The sequence below is a fragment of the Nasonia vitripennis genome, chromosome 1 (assembly GCF_009193385.2).
Source record: "Nasonia vitripennis strain AsymCx chromosome 1, Nvit_psr_1.1, whole genome shotgun sequence".
Taxonomy (NCBI): domain Eukaryota; kingdom Metazoa; phylum Arthropoda; class Insecta; order Hymenoptera; family Pteromalidae; genus Nasonia; species Nasonia vitripennis.
The window spans coordinates 23,430,455-23,449,512 of NC_045757.1; the positions used below are offsets into that span (position 1 = coordinate 23,430,455).

General features: G+C 34.6%; 2 protein-coding genes and 1 long non-coding RNA gene across 4 annotated transcripts in view; 1 reads left to right on the top strand and 2 right to left on the bottom strand.

The window, feature by feature from the left end:
* Nucleotides 1-17,961, top strand: part of LOC100679290 (WASH complex subunit 2) — a 32,167-nt gene extending 14,206 nt beyond the window's left edge. The window contains exons 10-14 of the mRNA XM_031921232.2: nt 11,561-11,801; nt 12,355-13,912; nt 14,005-14,117; nt 15,318-15,939; nt 16,038-17,961. Coding sequence (XP_031777092.1) covers nt 11,561-11,801; nt 12,355-13,912; nt 14,005-14,117; nt 15,318-15,939; nt 16,038-16,702 — 3,199 coding nt within the window. The 3' untranslated portion in view covers nt 16,703-17,961. The remainder of the gene's footprint in view (nt 1-11,560; nt 11,802-12,354; nt 13,913-14,004; nt 14,118-15,317; nt 15,940-16,037) is intronic.
* LOC100115813 lies at nt 2,289-7,057 on the bottom strand. The gene is made up of 9 exons (XR_001729348.3): nt 6,930-7,057; nt 6,685-6,856; nt 4,955-6,437; nt 4,676-4,805; nt 3,900-4,530; nt 3,714-3,813; nt 2,862-3,642; nt 2,570-2,687; nt 2,289-2,493 (listed from the first exon to the last, which is right to left on the bottom strand). It is a non-coding gene; the product is annotated as an uncharacterized LOC100115813 (long non-coding RNA).
* On the bottom strand, nt 9,569-10,962 carry LOC103317389. Of its 2 annotated transcripts, none has more exons than XM_008215039.3 (4): nt 10,701-10,962; nt 10,087-10,184; nt 9,840-10,002; nt 9,569-9,764 (listed from the first exon to the last, which is right to left on the bottom strand). In XM_008215039.3, the coding sequence occupies exons 2-4, from the start codon at nt 10,148-10,150 to the stop codon at nt 9,632-9,634; spliced, it is 360 nt and encodes a 119-aa protein (XP_008213261.1). In that variant the 5' UTR covers nt 10,151-10,184; nt 10,701-10,962; the 3' UTR covers nt 9,569-9,631. The 2 variants fall into 2 exon arrangements, with proteins under 2 accessions (XP_008213261.1, XP_016842352.1); XM_016986863.2 differs by having other exon boundaries at nt 10,087-10,465.
* Nucleotides 17,962-19,058: the final 1,097 nt, after the last annotated feature.

Genomic DNA, 19,058 nt, shown 5'->3' on the forward strand with positions numbered 1-19,058 from the left:
AATTCGATAAATTCACTAACGCATGTCGCTTTTCTTTTGGACATCTAGAATACTTTTATCGTCAGATCAAAAATTAAAATTCCTGTTCTCATGCGTTACTTTATGTCATACAAAAAGGTTGGATGCATTTAATCATTCTTTAATATTATACAGATTGAATAGCAAGCACTAATTTATTGCTATCTTTTTTGCATGTGTAACAAGGCGTGTGCCTAATTGTATTAGAATACCATGGAGAATATCTCCACAATATTCAGGGATAACTCTGTCGTCTTATGTGTTATAAAATTAAAACATCCGTATTATAACCAACGTTGCATAAAAAAAGTTTTAAACATGAACTGTATAGTATTAAATATTTATCTTATGACTTTGTAGCTGAAGCCACCAATGTATAAACTACTTATAGAATGATACTATATTATTTTTTTCAATCTACTTTAATTTAATAAATAAAACAGTCATGTATATATACTTAAAACCGGCATCTCCCACTTGAACAATTATATTCCTTAATATTGCATTATACGGGCGTTACTCAATGCATTGAATACATGAAATTAAAAAAAGGCTGACATTATAAATGGGGGATATACATTGATCTTGTAGAATTATGAGTTTTCATAGCATATAACACAGTGCTGCAAAAACAAATCAAAACTACAACAAAGCTTTTCAACATTTCCATCGAACAACTCATACAGCGCTCCTTTTCATTACTATAGTACAAAACCTCATCCATAAATACATGAGCATACATGCATACACGATCGAACCAGGAACGAGAAGTGTGTTGCTTCTCGAGATCGCACTCGCTCGCACGTTTCCGAGAGCAAATCTATTCATGAATTTAATTGCGGGCTCAACTCGCTCGGCTCATCTCTCCTTTTAAACCATCAGCTGCTGCAGGCACACGCGCGCACGCGCGCTGGAGCTCTCGCGTCCGGTTTTAAAAATTCGTATACGCAACTTCGAATACATATATATATATATGTGTATATACACATATATATATATATATATATATATATATATATATATATATATATACGTGATGCAACAGCGCTATTGCTGGCTCTCTACCTATTTTCTTCGCCCGCAAGTTTTCACAGCGACGCGATTTCGCGCTTGGAGTGTGCGACAACAACGAAGACGCGAGTGGGCAAAACCCCGCGCGAAAATACACGACTTCGACCGTGATGATCGACGCGTTGTTCTTTTTCAGTTTTTTTAAAGAAGCTTGTCCCGAGTTTGTTTGGGTTATTCGAGGAGTGACGGGTGCGCTGAGTTTATTATAAGTCTGTGGTTGAGTCTTTGTGTTCGATACGTGTTTGCTTTGTCGTCGTGGTTTTTTTTGGTGATAAAGAAGTTGCGGAAAAATGTGCGGATAATAAACTCGTTGATGTGTTCGTAAATCATAATTTTATTTGAAAAATATTCGAGAAATTTTCTTAAAATACTCCCAAAAGATAAAGCGTTTGTAACGCAAAACAATATTCTGTTCAAACTTTCTAGTTTTTCAAACAGTTCGCGCAGTTTTCACAGAGTATTGTCCATTATAAAGCGTCGAAAGTGCAAGATCTAACTAGAAGACTTGAAATAATTTCGAACTGTCTTGTATTCGTGGAACGGAGGCATTTACAGTTTTACCCACAGTTTCCGCGTTCAAATAAATCAAATCGTTCGTTTCAAATGATACCCGCTGACCAATGATTTCACTTCTCCGAACTTCGCCCGTAGTTAACGTCTGCAAAAATCTGCAAAGTCAGTCGGTTCCGCGAAAAAAAACAGTTTCTCATTCCGTTAGACTACTTCCTCAAAACGACAATACGAAAAAAACAGGGTCATTGACGTTACAAGAGAGTCTCGAGTAAACAGTTTTCGCGACTGTCGTAATGTTATGTATTTGGGAGAGTCGTCGCGAATACAAAAACGAGGAAGCCATAAGCTGAATCTTTTTCTTGCTCGTGAGCCTCGTGTCGTTGCAATTCGAGAAGCCGAGCGTGTCGATATTTTGAGAACGTGTGGCCGAGAGCGCAACTTGCTGCCGCTGCTTTTCCCGTTTGTTGAACCACTTCCTGGGAAATCGAAACGTCCGTGTTCTTTTTTTATTTTTGTCTGGCGACGCTATAAGTGAGATGATTCGGGGACGCTTCCGCAGTCATCTGTCCACTTTTAGTGTAGTTGTCCAGGTGCTTGGCGTATACACTGATTTTTTACTGATTCCCGATATTAACGATTACGTACGTATCTAAGAGAATTAGGATGGGAACAAATAAGACACGGCGTTCAATTTTTCTATTTAGTTGAAGTTATATAATTATTTATAAAGTTATAATGTTTGATATTTACAACGCAAACAATGACAAATTAATAAGTAAACGAAAGTTTCAGAATCAGTTGCATACGGGTGGCGCGCAACACTCTGGATACGGCTTGGAAAATTTTTCTTGGCCGGAGTTTAATTTAGCTGGACATGGCGAGTAAGGGCACCTAAATGATTAATTCAAACACGACGCATTAAACAATGTAATGCTATTATTCACTAATTTATTGATTGTTTGCTTACGGTATTGCTAATACTCTGGTGCGGTCTTCGCTGCATTTGAATAATGCGCATTCCCTCTTGAATGGGCTGTACTTCGGAAAGTCACAATACTCTTCTTTTAACTCGGCTTCTTTTGTATCTATAACATTAACAAAACGTAGATCGGGTGATCGATCGTTTGTTCGAAAAATATCGAGTGAATCATATTCGAGATTATCGATTGTATAGAACGTGTAAGATAACCGTGTAATATTAGACACTATTAATAGGTAACACGATTAGACTCAAGCAATTAATCATGTGAAAACTTTACCTATATTAATATTTACAGACTTTGATTTAACTGCTGTAAAAGTTGACGCTGCTATTAGGCAAAGGATTACGAAATACTTCATGTCTACTATCTTAATTAATAAATATCGTAAGGAAGTATTCTGTAGTTCCTCTTAATAAGTCTTTCGAAACACTGTTTGATATTAAAACTAGGAATATATAGTCTTCTCCTCTTATATCTCGGTTCTCCCACTTAACTCCTTGAATTGATGATTCGACTAAAAACTGATGCATGAGTCGCTTGTTATTACCACATCTTTAAAAATATGATTCGATGAAGGTACATGGGAGTATTTTATCTGGTTTTATGAAACGAATGAAGAGAGATCAGGAAATACCGATGCTGAATAAGTAATTATAGTCATCGCGCATTATCTCTCAAGGCACGATCTTTGATTTGAATACTATCTTGTGTGTGTCGTGTACATATGTTTCTATTGTATTACAAAAGATTATTTCAAATTAATAGGCCTAAACTGGTAATTTTAGATACTGAACATCATATGCTAATTTTTTTTATTTACATTCCACACATATATCTGACATCGTTACTATCGACGAAAAACCAAGGTTGATGTTTGCTTATTCAAACAACTTTTTATTTTTACTCGTTTTGATCATTTTAAATGTTTGATCTGTAATATGTGGGACTTCTTTGAAATGTGAAATAATCACAAATAGGTGTTATACAGCAATCTGGGTATGGTTTACTAGGATCTCCTCTTGTTCCTATAACCTTAGAACAACTTATAATGGGGCATCTGAAAATCGACGATACAAATAAATATTTAATTATAAAGTATAGTTGAAAAATTTAAGCGCAATAACTTACGATTCAAAAGATATGCGTGTATTTTCTTCATTGCATTTTCGTAATTGGCATATTGTTGGATCGATTGATGAAGGATTACAATATTCTGGTCGCATGTCATCTAGATTCATACAGTACATCGTTTTATACATGAATAACAAAAATATTTTATAAAAAGTTATATGAACAAAGTATGTTATATCGAACCTTCGGATTGTGCAAATATTGACACTACAAATATAACTAAAATTAGGATAAAATTTTGCATTATTCAGCAGTTCAAAAATATTTTAAATGCTCTGTTCAACAAAACGCGTATACTGTCTAAAGATGGGTCGGTTTCACTTATATATAGACTTTCTGTTCACAACTTTTTTAGTTGAAGGTATAACACGGTTGAGAAATTAATTGTCGTATTGCTTTGTTAAAGTTTTATACAAAGTTTTAGTATTGAATTGCAGTTGTTATCGGCACTTCGCAGAATTATCCGATTATCCCCGATCCAACTTTCGATGAATATTAAACAACTTTTAATGAACTATTTTATCAGCATTTGCAAATCACCGATGTTTTAAATTTTGATAAAAAAGTCATGGAAATATTAAATGATGAGGAACGCAAAATCATTTTAACATATTTGAATATAATTATTCTTTAATAAAAAAATCAATTAATAGCTAAATTATAGTTAGTAACTAATAGACGCATGCAGTAAACAAATGAATTATGATGACAGTAGACGTAATAGACATTTAAAGGTATTTCTGTCAACTTCTTATTAGTAGATGATTTCACTCCATTTATGAATCCTTATTAATCAGTCGGGTGATCTTTGCAGCTGAAAATTAAAAATACATTTTTATTTTCACGCATTATTTTCATTACTTTTAAAGCTGAAAAAAAACTGTATATGCTTGTTCAACTATTTCTATGCATAAAAATGAAAAATCTGACTGTCATGAACTCTCTATCAGTTAACTTACTTTACTCCGTCCAAAACCAGTCCATGCGAGTGCATAATGCATTGGTAATCTTCGCAGCGGTTGCTTTCACGCCTAGCTATAACTGCTCGTTCCTCACAAGTTTCAAGATCCCACTTCGGCGTAGTATTTTCTACATTATAATAATACATGTTTGTTAATAAATATGATGATAATCGACGGAGAAGCCAAGAAATGTTCCAATGAAATAAAACATAAACTTTTCAAAATAGTTTAAAAAAAATTTTACAAATAACTTTTTAGTAATACAGCACAACAAACCTGCGGGCTTAGTAGTTGCAAGAGCGACGACGAGCGCCAAAACGCAGAAGACAATCGCGAACTTCATTCTGATACTAGTAGTTAACACAGCTATACGAGTTTGATTACTATACCATCTGCTTTCTCGAAGACGCTTATATACATTTTAACGGGTTCATCCCTACCTTGCGCAAAACAAGCTTGTTCCCGTGTGTCTGTAAAGAAGATAAGATTGTGTCTACTGTCTGCGTAAATTGCACGTGGTGGACTCTCTGATATTGCCCGCAGAATCGTAGTGGGAATTTCCTGTTGAAAGACTTGCGCACTTGTGCTAAGATCAACTAGCTACTTGTTCGACCGATCAGGTCTTAAATCAATGTTTAATGCTATTTTGATTTTTTCTCTGTTTTTTTTTTAAAATAGAGTTTTATTATCTTGTTTTATAAATATTCATTATTGTTTGGAATTTCGGAGAGACATCCGCGTCTTCCGTATTGATAGATGGCCCATGTTTTGAATTGATAGTAAACAGTCGGTGAAACACAGTTCTGAAAGTAAAATGCCCAAAATAAAAGGAGATAGAAAGCATCTAAATGCAAGAACCATATTAAGTAGGAAAAAATTACTTATAAAGTAATAATAATTTTAATTAGTATAAATAAAATAAATTTCCTATATTCCTTATCGCCGTAAATAATTATAATACTTATTATGCTTAACCTGCTTTTTTAAATCTTACTTTGGTTTATTATTGTGAACTTTTACATGTTAAAATGAAATGAAAAAAATTATTTGTACAACACTGAATATGTCATAAAATAAGATTTATTTACTCAGCATTTGACCGATGAGATTTGAAAAGGTTTTAATAACATTGAACACGAAGGAACACGTGACAAATGACATTCATAATGTATTTGCGCAAGTGCAAACGAATTTAGACTATCTTTTTATGTAAAAAAGTAGCACTGATAAAAAAATATTTGTTCAATTCAGACGACCTCTGTATTACCACGAAATTGATTTAAATTAGTACATTTTTGTATTTTATAATATGCTTGTTATTATAATTACACTTTTTATTAAGCATTCTTGATGATATCAAACATTTATTTTGTAGCTTTCTATTTTTCTATACTTCTTCAAGTACAATTATTTCTGTAAAAAGCTCTTTTTATGAACTGTTTTTGTAAAGCTTAATTTACATTGACCTTATAATCTCCAATTTATTCGCCAAATACACATTTATATAGAAACTTATCATTAATATCGAGAAAAATTTCTTTGTTACAGTTTATAATAAAAATAAATCAAAACTATATCACTAAACGGTATACTTTTTTATTTCTTTTGTTTTATGTATATTAGCTTTTTTATAGCATACGAATAGCACTTCCTCTTCATCTACTCAGTTTATACTTTACATCTTTGGCAGCAGTTCGGATAAGGTTTGCTTAAATCTTGAGGGATAACCTTTAAACCTTCGCAACTGACTATTCCACAGCTATGAATAAAAACGAACAGAATAATTAGCATTTGCATTAGTACATAGTTTTATTATTATAATAGTACGTTATGCATTAATAGGGTGAAAATGTGACTTTAACATTTTCAGAACTAGCAATTTTAACGAAGCAAGCTAATGAAAATCGTCATTGTATCTTTTGTTATATTACGTTACTTTTTTCCATGCATTGTCACCAAAAATATAATTTATTAACGCACACTGCAAAATCGCGAAAAAAATTTACCTTTGCCATTGAATTGTGTTCTTGCTGATAACAAAGTTATGACAATAATTCATTATTTTTGAAACTTCTTTAGCATACTCTTTACATTCAGCAGGTGTTGACTTATCTGGACAATATTCCAGAGCAACCGCACGTTTGGAGCGCTGAAACTCCTGGTTATCTAATGATAACTCTGGAACATATATGATGTAAATTGTTATATGTAAATGTATCTTTGAAAATAATTTCACAAAACTATCCTTTACCTGTGGCAAAACTTAGAACTGCTACAGATGTAACAACAAGACAAACACTGAAAATGAATTTCATCTTCGTATCTTCTTGAATCGTTTGCTGCGATGTTTACTGATTGAAAGAGTTTTTTTAACTTCTTGAATTTAGCAAACATCATCGTATTTATACGTTTCTTCTCCTATTCAGTGAACTCCTGATACACTGCTTTGAACGATTATATTCTTGCTTATCTTGATTTTAGCACAGCTTTTAAGATTCGTTATAAGGAAATCAGCAAATTCGAATAAATCAGACGAATTTTTTTATTTTTTTACTTAAAGTCATCTATTTTTATACGTACTTTTTATTTTCCAATGTAAGTTTTTACTGACGTCTAAAGGTAGGTTGAATACATTGAAATAGCTTAGAATAGCTTGTAATGAAACGCTTTTCTCCCATTTCTTGTGCATCTACTTGAATATAGATGTATTGTACGAATTTTTATCGATCCCCAAGCAGTTTGCACAGTTAACGGCCAATTATAGTTATGCAAGCACGACACACAGACATATCTGTGATCATCTTATTTTTACTTTTTTGACCGGACTTATTTCGTTTAACACTTTCATAGCCATTAAATAACTATCACTAGTGCTTTACTTTAGACAATAGAATCTGTTTTACAAGTTTTAAAACCCCTAGTAATACGGTATGACTCTATTCTTACACTAGTAAATAAGCAAAAAATGTCGGTAAAAGCGTTTTATCACTACCATCTCCATGAATACAAAGTGTTTACTTGCTTTAAACTGATATCGATTTCTGGTGAAGCCTTTTTTGGAACAACCAGTATGGTAATACGTGATTCTTTTTAAATATCTTTAGCATGTATGTACTCTTCACATTGAGAAGTTGTTGACTTTTCAAGACAATATTCGTGACCGATAGCATGTTTCTAATATCCTAAATTGTCGTAATCTGCTAACTATAGAATATATGCAATGCCAATTATATTAATTATTCTTTAAGATCTTTGATTAATAAAAATAATAAAAAACTTAAAACGTTTAAAAAGCTGCAACAAATAAGGAAAACAGTGAATATCAACTTCACTTTATTTATTTTGATCATCAGATCGTTTTTTGTAATGTCTACAGATCAGGAGAAATTTTGAACTGCTTGAATTTAGCAAACATCTAATTTATAGGTTCTCTATTCAATTCAGTAAACTCACTTATATTCTGTACAATATATTTGAACGATGATGATTTGGTTTTATTTTAACTTTAGAACAGCTATTAAGGTTTATTATTCCAAATTTGAATATTTGGAAAACAAATCGTAGAAAATGTGTAAATTGTAATAATTCTGACGAGATTTCAAATTATTTTGCTTGAAACTATCTTTGTTTCAAATATTGATTATTTTTCATTATTACTTCTTATCACATTTATATAGCATAGTTTTAAAGAACTTGATTGTGACTAAATTATTTGTAGAATAAACTTAGAATAAATGGTTACTTGTATAAAACTCATAGGATTGTAGGTTAGGGATAATAACTGTAAACGTAAATATTTTAACTGCTTTATTTTTATCATGTTAATTATTCAAAAATTATTTACTCTAATTCAGTGTTTTCATACTCAAGTAGTAGTTGGAGGATTTTAGGGGTTTCAGTTCGCAAGATGGGCAACATTCGGAGAAGGGTTTCTTAATATCTGCTTCAATTATCTTCCAAGCTCCTGGTACCTGACTGCAAGGTTTGCAACTAGAAATAATAAATACATACATTTAATAAGATAAAATACTGCCTTTTAATACACGTTCTATAGAAAGACTAGACAATGTCTAACCTATTCAATTGAATTATAGTATCACGAACAGTAGCAGTGCAACGACATGCAACTCTTTTCTTTTGCTATTTCTGCTTTAATATGAGCTTCACATTGAGCAGTTGTTAATTTTTCTGGACACGGTTTCGAGGAAACTGTGGTTGGATGTAAAACTCTAGTTGCAACAGTTGCAAAAATTACGCAAATACTGAAAATGAACTTCTTTTTTGTATTTTATTGAATACATACATGCTTTCTTTTGATGCTCACACGAGAAGAGTGTTCGTTCGACTACTTGGATTTCGCAAAGATATTGCGGTATTTATACTTTTTTGTTTCAATCAGTGTATACTCTTTAATTCAGTTGTTGACTTAAAACGATAATAACTTGGCCTTTAACGTACATTTAGAATAGCTATTAAGATTTGTTATTCAAAATTTAAGAAGTTTGAAAATCTAATATAATTGGGAAATCAGTGAGTTTTAATTTTCCATTTCACTTACAACATTCTATTTTTATGTGTGTTATCATCCTTTCATGCTTGCTAAAATCATGATTTTGTTTTGACTTTTAAAAACTTCGCTTTCGTAAAAACAACATAAAAAAGAATAATTATGCTTGATTTTCAATTCCGAATACTTTGTATGCAAAAATTCGAAGATTATAAATAAATCCTATACTTTTTAGACTGGATGTATGTATAAACGATAAATTACGAATAATTTTTTTTAATAACATAAATAATTTGAAATTAAGACTGCAATCGTTACGCGAAAATGTAATTTAATTTTAAAAGTAGCTGCAGCCTTTATTATAATAGCATAAAAACACATACATATATTAATAAATATAAATTATTTTTATTATAAAACAACTATTTACAATAGGATTCAGCAGTTTAAAAAGTACCAGAAGCATAAGCTTCTTTATTGTCATCAATGATTAGACAATATTCACAGCAATCGGGAAACGGCATGCTCAAGTCCTTTTTTACGAGTTTAGTATTCTCACCGCAAAAAACTGTTCCGCACCTAAATTAAAAATATTGTTGGATCAAATAGCATTGTAAAATATTGCTGCGAAGTATACGTATAATTTTACAATACCCTTGCCAGTATATGCGGTTTATCCTCATTTCAAACGTGTGACACAATTTAATTCCTTTGGATTTTTCCTCTGCATAAGTAATGCATTCCTCGGAAGGTGAATTTTCTGGGCATCTTTCTATAGCTAAATATCTTTTTTCTCGCTTGGCTTGGTCAGGTGCGGCTGTAAATCAAATAATTTTACTTAAATCGATTGTAGTACTCGACTGTTAGTTATTCAAACTTCAAAAGTTATAATTATGCTAACCTTGCGTTTGGCCAAAGGCAGTAACAGCCATTATGACAAAGCAACATATGAAAATTGTTTTCATGGCTGAATTTCACACTTCTTCATGGGAACGCACTCTAGTCAAAGATAGAACACAACTAATGATACTTTAAGTTTTGTCTTCTATTATATATTTTCCCCCTACTGAAGCTTTTCGTAATAACGAAGAATCTCGTAATTACCCTTTAGGCTCTTTTGTAGTTTTGGAAAATTTTTGTTCTTCTTAGAGAAAATTCAAACCTATATAATTTCTCATAAAGGAACTTTGCGTTTCTCTACAGCATAAATAAGCTTCTAGTTTTGCAGCAACAACTCTGAATCAAGCAATCTCACGCAAAACAACATAATCTGTCTAAATCTGAAAGAGTGAAAAATGACTCTAAACAGTGAAAAATCACTCGAATTAAAGGCAAAATTGAGTCACTCTTTGCAAAGAGTGACTCAATTTTGACTCGAAATGAGTGATTTTTTACTCTTTCAGATTTAGAGAGATATTTATTAATTGATCATCATCGACGATCGATGTTTCGATCAATATTCTTTATCTAAAAAAATAGAGCCAGAATCCATCGTTATCAGCTACGATGACTCACCAACCGATCACCGCAGAGCCCCGGATACCGATCTCCCGGCTGAGTAGATCTCCATTTCGTGTATCCCCCAGTGGCTATACGATATATCCTTTGCGCAATCTTCAGTGTAACCATACCTATATACATCCAGCTCTATTGCGTCTCAGCTGACCGAGTGTTCGAGCGCGTTAAACCTCCAGCGCCTTTCACCTGGAAAATTCGTCTTATACGCGCGTATACTCATATAGCGATTCAAGAGCGCGTCGAGAGGAAAGTGCAGTTAGCGGCGTTTTTCCGCCCGCGGCACCTTGGCGCACCTGCGTGATGCGCGCGCGCGCTTCAGTTCCTCATAGTCTCCTGCTGGACGACCTTTCGGGAGTATTATATTGTGTGCGTGTGTATACGTATATGTGTCACGGTTTCTGTTGTGGGTAACCTTACTGCGGATGAGTAAGTCGCGTGTGTGTATAGATGTTGTGATGGTTTATAATGTTTGCTCGAGGGGATCCTATATTGACAGTTCATTAGTATTATATAGCTGGATATACGTTCAGCTCGTGCATTAGTAACGTATCGATTGATTTCTAAATCAAGCGAGATAACGACGATATTTCGTTAATTTTGTCGCGCAAAAAATTTTGAGTTAACTGTTTGTTTAAAAATAATTTAAATGTAGAATCAGCTAGAGAAAGTGTAGAACGTCAAAGCGAGCAGAGAATCCGTGTAAAATGAGCTCACCGCTCCAATGATCCATGAATCGCAACGCACCTTCGCACACTCGCGCGTAATATACGAAAACAGTTCGCGCCTGCCATAAAAAGACAAGAGTACAGTCATCTGTTCGAGCTCCATTTCACGCGAACTTTCTCTCTCTGCTTCAGAGCTGGAGACCTGATGAGCTCGACCAGGCTCAAGTCCGAGGAGATCTACAACCGTGAACGCATGCCCAGCGACAGTCTCTTCGTTGGCAGGAGTAGCGATAACAGGACCAACGAGTCGACAGATCAGCAGCAGCAGAGGGAACAACCGTCGTCTCTGCTGGAGGATGTCTCGGAGCACGAAGACGTGTTCGGGCCGCCGCCGCTGCCCAAGAGTAACGATGCTCCAAGGCAAAAGTCGAAGGTGAGAAGGTTTTAACTACGAATTATGCTTGGAAGTATATACTCGGAAAGCTGTGAGTGCTGAAAACGATTGTAAACATTATTATCAACTGATGTGTATGCACATAGCGTGTAATCGTGATACGTTTGTAGTTTTCTTGGTGGAGAAGGGAGCTTACGTTTGAATTCTATGAAAGCGTTCACACAGATTTCTAATGTCCTATTTTTGATCGTACTGTTTTTTTTTTATTATACGAAACGACTTTTTAATGCTATTAAAATTATCAATGATTGTTATTTGACTGACATTTGGCTTTACTAGATTATTATCGTGTTGTTGCCAATACATTTGCTTAAGAATGTATTCTATTGTTAAACCATAAGTATAAAGTTACATACATAATTTTTCATTGTGGCTCAGAACGTTTTCAGTTCATATTTAGTTTCTACTACAAAAAAAATATTTTAGAAACTATTTTCTTAAACAATCGTTAACGACCTTTATACGTATAATAGTTTTATTAATTTTCTATACTTAATCCAAACATACGCTAAAATCTACATTCGATCAACAGGTAGCCTCGTTGTTCGACGACTCAGATTCAGGCGACGACCTCTTCGGTAGCGCAAGTCCAGGCTCGCGATCTCTTCGCAGCAGCGAGCGCACACCTTCCAAGACGACGATTACGAGCCAAAACCAGCCTCAGCCAAAGAGCAAGGGTCTGTTCGACGACGACGACGACCTGTTCGGACCGAAGGACGCGCCGGACGTCGACCTGTTCGGTAGTGCTCCTGCTAAAAGTTCGAGCAAAGCTGGCGAGGGTCTGTTCGACGACCTAGCCGACGGTGGTCTGTTCGAGAAGCCGAAGGAGAAGAGCAAACCGCAAGTAAGCAGCTTATTCGGCGAGTCGGAGGATCCTTTGTTTGGTGAAAGCTCGAAGAAGAGTACTGAGAAGGAAAGCAAAGGGTTGTTCAAAGAACCGGAGAAGACGAAGCCGGCGGTGAGTTCTAAGGGCCTGTTTGAGGATCCCGAGGACGGGTATCTATTCGCAAACGTTGCTAAGCCGGCTGCGGCTGTTGAGAAGAGCAGTAGCTTCAAGAGCATCTTCGAGGACACCTCGGACTCCGATTTGTTCGGTTCGTCTTCAAAGAACATTCTGGATAAGAACATAGTGGTTGACCAGTCATCGGATAGTTTGTTCAGTGACTCGAAGGAACCGTCTGACCTCTTTGACACTAAAGACACGAAAGCTCCGGAAGAAAAATCGAGGAAAAAAGAGCCCTCGCCGAAAGGCCTTCTTGAAGAGAAGCCGAAAGAACAGGAGAAACCTAAGAAGCTGACCATCAGCATTTTCGACGACAGTAACGACGACGAGGATCTGTTCGGTAGTGTCTCGAAGAAGTCGACCGGTAGCAACTACTCGAGTCTTTTCGGATCGGACAAAAATATTAGCATTGCCAAAAAGATGGAGGAGGAGAAGAAAGTGGAGACTGAGAAAGCGCTAGAGAAGAAGTTCGAGGAGCCTCCACATGTGAGCGCCAAACCGAAGGCCCTTGAAAAGAGTAGCATCTTCGACGATGACGATGACGACGACGATCTATTCGGCGAGAAGAAACAAAAGAAGGAGCCGAGTGAATCGAATAAAAGTGCCAAGGATGAGGTGAAGAAAAACACCGAGAGCAAAATTAAGACTGAAGGTAAGCCGAACATAGCCTCGAAGAAGGCCATCTTCGCCGAGATCAAGCAGAAGCTGGAGAAACACAAGCTCGAGCAGACAGAGGGCAGGCCCGTTAAGTCCGACTCGAGCGTCGTGGACGGAGCTGTCATCTCGAAGAAGGAGCCGCCAAAGTCGTTGAAGATTCAGATGCCGATGACCGAGGAATCGCCCGCGTCGTCGACTCAGCAACCTTTGAAGAAGCTGCTAGTGTCTGGAAAAATCAAGAATCTGATGGGGAAGATGGGCGACTTGAAGATTCTCTCGCCGACAGATACGCCGCCGCTCTTTAGGAAAAACAACGAGGAAAAGAGCAGCGGAAGTAACGAGGATGAACAGGAGGCTGCTGGAGATTTGGCAAGCAGTGAGGCGAGCACGCCGAGTCTGCTCAGCGGTGGATCGTCACCGCATACTTCAGGTCAGGATACATATACATAGAGACTGTCAATGCGCTAGAGTATTATCATTGTAGTCCGGTTTATTATAACGCAGTCTTTTATTTTATAATAGGTACGAACTCCAGAGCGAGAGATTCGCCGTCTTTGAAGTCAGACAATACAGAGGTCGCGATCAGTTTTGATGAGCCTGCTCAAGTTGAAACTTTGGCATCGACGGCATCAAAGGTTAGTATACTGTATCAACTGATAAATAAGATTTTTAACGGGTTTTGAATATCCTACAAAACTATTGTCAACCCCCGATTTTTTTCTCCATGCCATCTTTTATTCTTGGGCAGCTTCCCAATCCAATGTTTGAATGTACTTTACCGTGCTCTTATACAGAACAATATCTAACCGGCCATTGTATATGAGGATTTTGTAATCATTGAGTTAGTTCGTAACCAAGTGACCTACTGACTCGATTAAATCTCCAATCAAATATTTTCTCACTTTTAAAGATGGCATCACAAATGTTCCATAATCCAAAGTGTCAAGTTATATTTACTTTTTTCCTCCTTTGTCTGCAATAAGTTGTAAAAATAATCCACTCCATAAAAAAAAAATTGGTAAAATGAACATTGAGAGGATGATAAGATTGCTTTTTCGTATTCTTCCTGCTTGATTAACGATTGAACGTTTTCTTTGATTTCTTTCAACTGCTGCCGTTCATTGGAGTCTAGGAGACTAATTTTGTACCAAGAAATACTTCAATTGTGTTGATTTAACATTCTCTCAGTTCTAGAAACAACTCGAATAATTAAAATCACAATAACGTATTTTTCTTCCTATTTTTTTTGCGTCAAAAATATGTTATTTGCGCAAAATTTATTCAAACATTTGACAAATGTTTGTTACCTGCGCTGTAAGATCCCAGAAGAAGGTATTAGAATCGTAGTTTTTGCTAACGGTAAAATATAATATTTTCTAATTTTTAGTGTGCAATTATGAAAACGCATTAAAGAGAATGTCACTAATAATTTTCGCCTCGTGCTTTAATTTTTCTTTTGATACCGATTTTTATGAGTGTTATTGGTGTAATGCTAAATAAAGGCTGCTTTTATGCGGTATAACGCTCGTCTCTTGTAAAAAATGTTAAAATGTTTAGCTTTCTTATCTTCTATGATGAGATGTTTCTTTTGAACGTCTTTATTAATTTATTAGGTCTACCTTTGTTAAAACATATATTTAATCTTGCAAAACTCAGTTTATCAAGAAGATGATAGTAGTTTATTTACATATCTTTGTATAATTATACCTATATGAAGTCTAATCATAAAAAGCTTCAGCAAACAACTGAAATCTCAAAAATAGGTTATATCAGAACGATAACAAAAAGCCGTTTGAATTCAAAAACGGTTTGCTAATTTTCTTTCTATTTTTCAGAGCCGAGCGAGAATCCCAGCGAAGCGACGACCGCAAAGTCGACAAGCGCGTCAGTCAGCTTTGCGTCATAGTGGTATTGACTTTGACATCGTAGATGCCTCATCGACAAGTCCTACCATCGATCAACCTAATGGCGATGTACACCTCGACGTCGACCGTCTTCTACCTTCGAGTCGCACGGAGGCTTCAGAACGATCCTCGAGACAAGAGTCTGGCGCTCACACAGATGACAAGTCGGAAATGAGTGCCTCGAGAAACACCACAGGAAATCTTCTTTCGCCATCGACCGACGAAGAAGACCTGTTCGACGTGCCACCTGACCTACCAGAAGATCCAGCAGCGAAGGAGGAATCGCTTTTCGGCAGGGCACCGATTCTTTCGCCGATAGAGACGGTTGAGAAACCAACCTCTAGGAAGAAAGCTGAAACGACAAACAAAGAAAGTGAACCTGCAAATAAAATAAAAGAGAGTCACAAGGAACAGGAAAAGAAGGAGGTAAAGGAAGAACCAACGAGCTATGCTCCGCTAGATCCGTTGAGGGATCATAGTCACGATCCTCTGAAGGATCCAAGTTCGCTTTTTGCCTTTGTTACAAAAACGCCGTCGCCGGAAACGAATCAAGGTATTTCTATTTTTAATTTAGCCTACTTCATAAATAAGTATTTTTTAAAAAGTATATTTAAAAAGAGTTTGATTTAATTGATTATATTTCATTAATAGGTCTACTTTTAAATGAAGATGACGACAGTCTCTTCTCAAGCTCTTCAAAGTCTACCGACAAACCATCGGAGAAAAAGTCAAAACCAGGTCTGGACTTATTTATTGATGATGATGATAATACAAGTGGTAATGATCTCTTTTCATCAAGTAAAGTAAAGATCAAGAAGCCATTAAAAGGTACCAAGATCGACTTATTTGACGACGTGGCTGCCGAAGATGACGACGATAGTCTCTTTGGACCAGCGACCAAAAAGAGCGAACTGCAAAAGATCAAAGAAAGCTCAGCCGCTTTGAGTACTGTACCGAGTGCTGCGCCTAAGGTGGAAGAAAAGAAAGAGTCTAAGAGCAAAGAAGACGCTAAAAAGCAGTCTAAAATAAAAACTGCCACAAAAGATATTTTCGATAATTCTAGTGATGACGATGATATATTTGCTGGCAGTAAAAAGACAATACCGAACAAAAAGCCGAAATCTTTGTTCGATGATGACGAGGACGATGCAAATGATGACGATATATTTGGTAAGCCTAAATCATCGCCAACCAAGGACAGCAAAGCAGCACTAAACAAAGATCGACCTGTGATTAAAAAAGCTGTTACTAGGGACCTAAAGAAAACTGCCGAAAAAATAGTAGAGGATCCCTTAAGTATGCTGCAAGAAGATTAAAATGCAGATGTTTGAAAGTTTCGTGCGGGTGATTTTTACGAGGGTTGATTTTTTGCATAAGTTTTTTTAATTAGATTTATAAGCATGATAAACTTGAATGAATTTTTTGATTATTTATATTGAAATTATTTGTTGCGAATTTGAATATATATTTTTTTCATGATGGATCTACGATCATACTAGATTCTTTAGATTATTGCTTTTGATTAATAGAACGTATAAAAATATATTAACTGACTGTAAAAGTCACCCGTGTTCTTAATAACGAAAACGTTACAAATTGGCGATATGATTAAGAATATGTTCAAATCATGATTAAGATGACGAAACTACTACTAGATAAGCTGTTTTTATGGATAATAATGTTGAATCAAGCCATCCACTCTTCTGTATCATCAAGGAAAGTCACAGATTTAAGTGTTAAAACAATCATTTATTTCTAATTATCTTTAGTCATTGTACCATAATTTTATATGTAGATAATAATAACGTGCGATATAAGATCGGTTGAAAAAATTTGTTTTGTATTTGCATCTCCTTCATTTATTCAGATTAATTTATAATAATCACGTATTTCAATAATTAGGCAAGATTTATTTAGAGACAATATAATAAGTTAGCGCTGGGCGCTGAATGCTGTTTTTCTAGTGTATAATGAACTTGAGCAAAAATATTTATTGAACATATCGTTTGCGTTTGTCCGTTGATGAAATTAATTTTCTGATACATAATATATGATAGAAATTTTAATAGAATGAAATGTGCAAAATTTTATGTGTATATATTATTCATTTATTTTGCGTATAATTTATAGTAGTGCTAAAACAAATAGAAAAATAAACGTCTGATTTTTTTAAAGATGCTTTTGTAAACATTTTTTTTTTCTATAAAGTATATATAAAGCTGATTTATATACATATGTAAAATTGTACATAAAAATAGCAATCTAATAAATTGTCATTCACCGTCGATTGGCAATATTTCAATATGCTAGCAAAAAAATTATATCGATAGATTACATATTACTTGCAATGTCATTCTGTAACATTAAAAAACTCATAAAGTTTGATCAATGTGATCAGTAGTACGATGATACAAATTTTTACAATGTATATAGAACTTTGGACGATATATTGTACAACAATGAACTGCAAATAAAGTGAATAGACACGTTAAGATTAACATCGGTGTCAAAAATAATGTATTTCAGAAAATTTATATACATATACATATAATAAATGAACAAGTAATATAAATAATCTATTCTCTTTTTCATTGATATTTTTAATCCGTTTTCAATACTTGAGCATTGTTATTTTTATTTTTTATGTTTTTTTGCATATAATATGTATTACATGCGTTTCTGATGTTGTAGAAAAGTAAATCAGCATTTAATAATTTAAATGAAATTGTGATAAAATTGAGATGACTATGTCTATTGCTATTCTGTTGGAACCCGTTAAAAATGTTTAATCAAGGTTAGTCACAAGTATAACAGTATTGAGGATACGGTTAGCTTAAATCTCTACATATATTGCGGTACAATGGCATGTTTTAAATACATTATTTCACGCCTAAAAGAATAATAAATAATTTATTATAATGTTAATTTCGCTTCTTTTTGTAAAAAAAAAATTAATTCTAAGTAAAAGTGACACATTGTGAGTGACATATTACACTACGTATCTGCTGTAGTGATTAGTTTTCGAAAATGGTTTAGAATTTGTTAGATAACTTCATATCAGAATTTAACTTCTGAAGTAGGATATCATATGAGTGCAAAGTTTATCAATAGCTTACTTAGCTAGTTTGAAGAACATTTGACAAACACTTTGCTTCACATAAAATTGACGCGTTTTTGGAATCATAATATGCGAGTGATCAACGTCGATTTGTACGAAATCGACGTATCATAGAATATATAAATTAATCTTAAAATAATGCAGCTTTACTCACTTTTTATTACTTTTTGTGTGCCAGTAGTTCTTGTAAGTATCTTTGATTAAGGGGTCCAATAGTAAATTCAAATCCATATTTGGCGCCACAAAATAGCGAATAACAAACGAAACTAATTTGCTTATAACAAATGATTATTTTACAAAGTTTAAAGTTTTCATGCCAATAGCTCGCAGAATAAAGTTTGAATTACGTGATCTCAAGGCATTATTGTTATTCTGTAAGGTATTGACGTATAAACTTATCAAACTTCGTAAAATAATGAATAATTACATTACAGACGGCAACTATGTCGTGGTTTATGACACCGTACAAACTCTACACAAAGATAACCCTACACGCTACACAAAATAATTCTACACAGAAAATAACTGCACATAAAAATTCTACACAGATATTT